The 8,120-nt window shown below is 42.0% G+C and overlaps 1 protein-coding gene across 1 annotated transcript in view; it reads right to left on the reverse strand.

Moving 5' to 3' along the window:
* The window catches only part of LOC101863779 (peroxidase-like protein 3), a 26,958-nt gene that overhangs the window by 15,991 nt on the left and 2,847 nt on the right, over positions 1 to 8,120 (reverse strand). The window contains exons 2-5 of the mRNA XM_005110167.2: positions 6,910 to 7,055; positions 2,892 to 3,012; positions 1,285 to 1,455; positions 578 to 641 (exon numbers count right to left, since the gene is read on the reverse strand). Coding sequence (XP_005110224.1) covers positions 578 to 641; positions 1,285 to 1,455; positions 2,892 to 3,012; positions 6,910 to 7,055 — 502 coding nt within the window. The remainder of the gene's footprint in view (positions 1 to 577; positions 642 to 1,284; positions 1,456 to 2,891; positions 3,013 to 6,909; positions 7,056 to 8,120) is intronic.

Here is an 8,120-nt window from a genome sequence, read left to right on the forward strand (position 1 = left end):
GGGTAAGAATAAATTAACCTGTATAAATGAAAATAAAGACATTGATGACAATGATACTGCTAGCAGTATAAAACCAATGACAAACCATAACGACAATAACGACGTTAACAAAGGAGATGACGACAATGAAACTGATAATGATCAACAACGACAACAACAAAAACAACAATGCTAAAGGCGACTAGGACGACAATATTGATAATGATCAACAACAACAACGACAAACCTCTACAACAACGACAATAATGATGATAATGATGGAGAATGAGGTAAGTTTAATGCCTCCTTTAAGACGTATTAGTCTAAGAGGCGAGACCTACGAATGTAAAAACAGTCTCCGACAGGACACAGCCAAATGATTTAGTTAGTTTTAGCAAGAATTTTACAGCTCTTGCAACACAATAAGGTCATACAAGTGTCGAAGAATAGAGGTGCTACAAGAAAGTAACAAACACAAAAAGGAAGAGGAGAGATCAGGACGATAGATGTTTAGTAGGAAAGAAAGAGCAAACCACACCAGGGCACCCGCCAACCACCCACATAGATCTAGTCATATAAGTCAAAAACATTTACTCACTCGTCCTTGCATAGTTGTGGGATGGAACTGTTTGATCCACAACACTTGATGGTCGAATCTAGCTCTGTGGATGGTTTGTTTTATTTTTGTTTTAGTAAGTGTTTTACGGCGCTTGAAACACAACAAGGCTATGTAAGTGCCGACAGTCAGAGGGATTACAAGAGGGTAAAAGACAAAAGACGAGGGAAGATAAGGGAAGATAAGGGAAGATAAGGGAAGATACAGATGATAGATGTAAAAAAGAAAACCCCACCAGAGCACCCGCGGACCACACACCTACACAAGACACAGGACACACCTACACACCACACGACACACACAAGACACACCACACGACACACACAAGACACAGCACACACCTACACACCACACGACACACACAAGACACACCACACACCAACACAAGACACAGCACACACCTACACACCACACGACACACACAAGACACACCACACGACACACACAAGACACACCACACGACACACACAAGACACACCACACACACAAGACACCCCACACACACAAGACACCGTACATACTTACACAAGACACCCCACACCTATACACTACACACCTACACAAGAGACAGCACATACAACACACCTACACTCTCAAGACAGAAACCACACACTCAAGACACACCAAACCTATACACCACACACACCACACAACGAACGCCACACACGAAGCACCACACAATCACCGACCAGTAGCGACAGGGAAGGCGGTGACGTCATGGTCTATGAACTGTCCCCATTGCATGATCATGTTGGTGAGTCCCAGCTCCTTGGGTGTGGGTGGATGAGCGGCTATGCTGACTGCTCTAGCACTGGGCAACGGCTTGCCGCTAACTGCTGTCTGCCGGGGCTTTTGATTAACTGGGGAGATATAGAAAGAGTGTGTGAGAAGAAGAAAGATGGAGAGAGGGATACATTTTGTTTTGGTAACAGTTTTAGGGCACTCGGAAGAATTTTTGATAGCCTTTTTAATTAAAATTCACACCTAGAAAATATGTCGCATCATCTATAAATTAACGTGTTTTAGGCACTTAAAAGTCCTCTTTTTCTCTCGGTGTCTATCTGCCCCTCTGTCCCCTGGTTCAGTTGTCCCTCGATTTCTACATAGAAGGAGCAGATACATAACAGCCTTTGCTTTTTTAAAAACCCAGTGAAGTGAATTCTTGACATTCTGAGGGCTCTTGGGAAAAAGAAATAGTGAAATGGTACAGGTTCAACGCCCAATTCAACTCTATTAGGTCATTTAAGAAGCGGGACCTCCGTAACGTCCATCTAAAAGCGGGAAATTCGAGTAAAGTTCTTTCCCAGGGACACAACGTCGTACCTAGCCCACGCTCGATTAGGATTCGGAAACATTGTCTTTTGAAGATCAGCATCATCATTCAGTGCCAGATCTGCAACAGACATCGGCAATCATCGTTCTCCATTCATTCCTTTGCTCGGATGCTCTTGAAAAAAAGCTACCTTTCCCTGATCTTTCCCCGTTACCCATTTGTTTAGGTTCTCTAAGTAGGTACCTCTGGGCCAACCCTCTGCATCGTTTGCGTTCACTTTTGCCAGTGAGAGCTAGAGATTCAAGACCTTTAGGTCTTGATTTGATTGAGTAGATGTTTTACGTCACTATCGACACAATACCTTTAGGTCTATTCAGGTGTCCCAAAAACTGCACTGTTTTAACAGTGAGCGTCCCACGTGGGCTTCATCGAGCACCACCTCTTCTGATTTCTTTTCCACACGATATTCTCAGCAGTCTCCTAAGAAACCACAATTCTGTTGCTTCTATTTTATTTTCATTTTTAGTGATTGTGATGCTGGACAATCACTAAAGACTGAAAATAAAATAGAAGCAACAGAATTGTGGTTTCTTAGGAGACTGCTAAGAGTATCGTGGAAGGAAAAGAAATGAGATAGTGCTTGATGAAGCCCACGTGGGACGCTCAATGTTAAAAACATATCAGGAAACGATAAATGCGGTTCTTGGAACACATAAATAGACATAAGGGTCTTGAACATCTAGCTCTCACTGGCAAAATTGAGGGCGAGCGAGGCAGGGGTAGGCCCAGAACAACAAACTTAGGGAACCTGAACAAATGGGTAACAGGGAAAGATCAGGGAAACGTAGCTTTTTTTTAGAGCATCCGAGCGAAGGAATGAATGGAGAACCATGATCGCCAATGTCTGTCGCAGATCTGGCACTGGATGATGATGACAATAAATAGCATTTCAGTCAATTTGGTAGTCATTGACATGTACAAATGGATCTTTACGGGAGGAAAAAAGAAACAAACTTTCCTCACCATCGTCGTAGGCAGGAGGTAGGAGTCTCCGAGCTTGTGTGCGTGCGGCACCCTGGTTTCGCCAGTTGTTGCAAGTCCCGTCAATGGTGCGGTATTTTTGGAAGAAATAGTTCGGACAGGCCTGCAAAAGGATAAGGTGAGATAAGATATTTTTTAAAAACATCAAAACATAAAAAGATTACGTAAGAAATTGTTAAATTTCTTACATTTTGACAGAACTGAGACAGACGTTTTAAGAGTTATTTCTTGAGTTGTACAACACTTGTAACACAAATGTCATTAAGTGCAGATTTTTCGCATTTTCCCGCGAAGGCTAGGTGAAGATCTTTCCTACCATAAGACCAGGAGTGTGACTGAAAGCCATCAGTAAGAAGGAGCCAGTGAGTAGCAGTAGAAAGGCTGCAGGAAGTCAGGAGGCCAGAGGAGGGAGAAAAGGAGATGAGGGGGTGGGGGCAGAAAGTGAAGACGAAAGCAGGCGACAGAAAATTGTTAGAGTGCAGGAAAGGTTGTGAAAGGAGAAAAGTTTAGAAGAAAATTTCCGTCCCTAACAAGATTCGAACACGAGAATTATTGAATGAGAGGCGAACACCTTAACCTCTAGGCCACGAGAGCCCCATCCTGTTATACCTGAAAGGCAAAACCTGACAGAACTGGAAGACGAACTCAGGTTGGGGGTTCACGTGGCCTAGTGGTTAAGGCGTTCGCCTTTCATTTAATGAGGTCCCGGGTTCGAACCCGGATATTTTGATTTTGATTGGGTAGATGTTTTACGGCACTATCGACACAATTTTGGTCATTTAAGCGCCATCAGGTTTCACCGTTACAAAATCAGACGTGTTTTTAATAAGAGTCTTTCGGAGCTCGCAACCGCAAACGATCACACTATTTCTATTATGCTAAAAAGACGAACAAACATTTATAAAAAAAATTTTGTAAATATGGAAAAGGCTTATTTACATTTGTATATACAATACAAATCTCAGCGTATGTATATATACACCGACAACGACAACTATATATTTTCACATTTTATTAAACAGTCCAATTTCTTTTATAAAACTTAAAATTCTTCTAGGTTCTATGATGTTAAAAAGGGTCTTAATATTTTTACATTTAAAATATTTATCACGGACATAATTAAAGTCGACACATTCCATTAGGATGTGCCGAACTGTGAAATTTGTGTTGCACGCCACGCAAAAAGGAGCTTCCTCTCCTTCGAGCAAATGGTTGTGCGTGACGTGCGTGTGTCCTATTTTAAGTCGGGTAAAAATTACTTTTTCTCTTCGTGGTAGAGAAAATGGTTTCCTGGGTGTAAGTTTCGGTTGAATATAATGGAGTTTGTTGTGTATTTGTTGAATATAACTTTGGGACCAGGAGGATGTGATGTGTTCTTTTACTTTCGGTTTCATGTCAGAGAAAGGGATTTTACTATTTTTGTTTTCAGGTAGTTTTAGAGATTCTTTGGCAAATTGGTCAACGGCTTCGTTGCCATCAATGCCTACATGGCTTGGAAGCCAAGCTATTGTAATAGTTTTTCCAGACTGATGTAGAAAATGCAGTTTAATGATAAGTTTCAAAATTCTGTTGTCGGAGGTGTCAGAGCGCTCTAAAGATTTCAGACAAGAGAGAGAGAGTCTGAAAGGATTAGGAAGGTAGACTTGGTTGATTGATCTATAATATTTAGGGCCATTTCAAGAGCTGTAGCCTCAGCAGTGTAGACTGAAGCTTCTGGATGGAGTTTCCTTAGGCTTAAGCTGTGTGGCGATGCAAGGGCAGCAGCTCCTACTGAGGAGTCATTTTTGGATCCGTCTGTAAAGAGTTTCTCTGCTTCAGGGTATCTATTTATCAGCTGTTTGTATGAGTTTAAGTATGTAGTTTTGTCTGTGGACTTTTTGTTGTGTTTTTCAAGACTAGTATCTATGTTTGGTTTGGTTAAATGCCATGGAGGTATGCTGGACATGGCAAAGGGCTCGATTATGTCTTCAGAAAAATCAATGTCTTTGAGATCGTTCTGGATTCTTATTCCGAAAGGGCTTACTTTATTTCCTAAGGAGGATAGAGTTTTTAGGTCTTCGGGAAGGCCAAAGACACATTTGTGGGCTGGGTTTTGGGGTACTGAGCTAAGTTTCAAAGCGTACTGCAAAGAGAGTTTTTTCCTTCTAAGTTCCAAAGATGGTTCATGTGCTTCTGCCTGTAAACTTTCTACAGGTGAAGTACGGAAAGCGCCCAGGGCAAGGCGAAGGCCTTGGTTCTGAACAGGGTCTAAAATTTTAAGGTAAGACTTTCTGGCTGATCCGTAAACAGGACTGGCATAGTCCAGCCTGGAACGGACAAGAGAACGGTAAAGTTGAAGGAGTATTTCAGTATCTCCTCCCCATTCAGGATTGGATAATACTTTTAAGGCGTTGAGAGCACTCTGGCACCTCGTCTTTAGGTCTTTCAAGTGTGGTAGGAATGAAAGTTTATTGTCGAAGATTACGCCCAGGAAACGGGCTTGTTTTTTAACAGGAATTTTCTCTCCAAACAAATATAAATCTGGTTGTCGCACACACTTGTGCGACAGACAAAAATGTACACAGTTTGTTTTTACTGTTGAAAATTTGAACCCGTGCCCGTTTGCCCAAGTTTCCAGTTTATGGAGTTGAAGCTGAAGCTGACGTTCAATGTGATCCATTTTGGATTTGGATTTATAGCAAATCAGGAAGTCGTCAACATAAAGTGAGCAGTCAATATTGTTTTGAAGGGTTTTTGTGATGGAATTTATTTTGATTTCGAAAAGAATGGGCGATAAGATGCTTCCCTGAGGGACGCCTTCTTCTTGGGTGTGTAAATGTGATAATGTTGAACCTACTTTTACTTGAAATGATCGGTCTTTCAAAAAGTTTCGTATAAATTCTGGAAGATTTCCGCGTAAGCCCAAGTCATGCAGGTCTTTCAGAATACCATGTTTCCATGTGGTGTCGAATGCTTTTTCTAAGTCGAAAAAAATAGCCACAAGGTGCTCTTTTCGAATGAAAGCTTCCCGAATGAAAGTTTCAAGTCGGACGAGATGGTCAATAGTAGAGCGATTTTTGCGAAAACCGCATTGAAAATTTGATAAGGAGTTTGAGGTTTCGAGAAACCACATTAGACGTTTGTTAATAAGTTTTTCCATAAGTTTACAGAAACAGTTTGTAAGGGCTATGGGACGGTAGTTTGATGGGTTAGAGTGATCTTTTCCTGGTTTTGGGATTGGTATAACAGTGGCAAGACGCCAACTGTTCGGAAATTGTTGAGAATGCCAGAGTTCATTGTAAATATCAAGGAGTAATAGGAGTGTTTCGTCTGGAATACGTTTGATGATTTCGTTGTGTATTTGATCAGGGCCTGGAGCTGTGTTTGATAGTTCTGCAATATTACATTTTAATTCGTTAAGAGAAAAGCTGCAATTATAGTGTTCTTCATTTGAAGAGGTAAAATCAACAGTTGTCTTTTCAGAAGACATTTTTACTTTTTGGAATTCAGGAACCCGGATATTGACGGAAATTTTTCGTCTTTAAATTGTATCCTATCACCCCTTTCCTGCTATCTGGCAATGTTCTGTCGTCTGGTTTCGTCTCCACTTTCTGCCCCCACCACCTCACCTACTTTGCCCCTCCTCTGGACTCCTCAGCCTTTCTACTGCTACTCCTTGGCTCCTTATTGCTGTCTCACAGCCACACCCCTGATCTTATGGTGGGGAAGACCTACACCTAGCCTTCACGGACAAGGACGAAAAATCTCGGTGGTCACAAGTGCAAGTTGTACTCGATAAAGACCCCTTGGTGGTCCAAAATTGATAAGAGTAGGCTTCGGCTGCCACCCGGAAAAAATTAAAATTTTTTCTACCAACTGAAAATGTTTATAATGTGTCCAGCGCGCTCATATGACCTTATTATGCAGTTCCAAGCGCCGTAAAACAATTACTCCCCCCCCCCCCCCCCTCCCAAAAAAAATAAAAAAAATAAATTTAAAAAATAAAGAAAGACAAACTGACGGTATCAAAGAGCTGAGTGAACAGCTTTCCCGTGTGCTTGATACTGCCAGTAGCGGCCGCCCTCTCCGTCTCCGCCAAGTTGAAGTAGAGGAGCGGACTAGAAGCTTGGCACACGGGCCGAGTATCCCACGACAGAGGCACTTGGGCTGGGGACCAAATGGAAGATCAGATTCTGTTTTAGTAAGAGTTTTACGGCACTTGCAACAGAATAAGGTCATATAAGTGCCGAAGATTAGAAGTATTACAAGAAAGTAACAAACACAAAAAAGGAGGAAATGTAAGGACGATAGATGTTTGATAGGAAAGAAGGAGCAAACCACACCAGAGCACCCGCCAACCACCCGCTAAGATAAGATTCTTTTATCTCCGGGGATATTTCTTTAGTCTGTACAGGACCGCAAAAAGCATGTAGGTATACATAAAAAATGTAAATCATATATTTCTCTCATTTAAATTCTATGTGAAAAGAAAAGTAAAGCAGACAAAATTTAGGCCTACATATCACAGATGCATCACTCAACCACATGCAGGAATTTAATTACAAGACCTTTGGAGCTATATATAATAAATCTAAAGAGCAATACATCTATATAATTAGGCTTACATGTAAATAGGCAAGTTAAACCCCCTGATTTGTGCTTTGGATTACGTCCAGTAGTGAAGTTTTGAGGTACTTGCAACACAATTAGGCTTTATAAGTACTGAAGATATAAAGATGTTACTTGAGAGCAACTTGTAGAGGAAAGGAAGCGGTAAAGACTAATGGATGGTAGGAATTCCGTAACGAGCGATCACTAGAAAATATATAGAGGGTCAGGATTAGGGCTAGGGCTGGGGCTAGGGCTAGGGCTAGGGCTAGGGCTAGGGCTAGGGCTAGGGCTATTCTTTACTCGGTTTGTCGGGGTGGTCACTCGTTATAACAGTCCTTGCCTGTAAGGAATTCCATAACAAGCGACCATAATACTACAAAATAACGGGTATGGTAAGGGTTAAGGATTGGGTCAGGGTAAAGGCCATGGTCAAGGGTAAAGCTTGCGTCAGTGTAAGGTCACGGGTAAGGCTAGCGTCTAGGGTAAAGCCGGCGTCAGTGGTAAGGCTAGGGTCTAGGGTAAAGCCTGCGTCAGTGGTAAGGCTAGGGTCTAGGGTAAAGCCTGCGTCAGTGGTAAGGCTAGGGTCTAGGGTAAAGCCTGCGTCAGTGGTAAGGCTAGCGT

This window comes from Aplysia californica, unplaced genomic scaffold (genome assembly GCF_000002075.1).
Source record: "Aplysia californica isolate F4 #8 unplaced genomic scaffold, AplCal3.0 scaffold00860, whole genome shotgun sequence".
Classification (NCBI taxonomy): Eukaryota; Metazoa; Mollusca; class Gastropoda; order Aplysiida; family Aplysiidae; genus Aplysia; species Aplysia californica.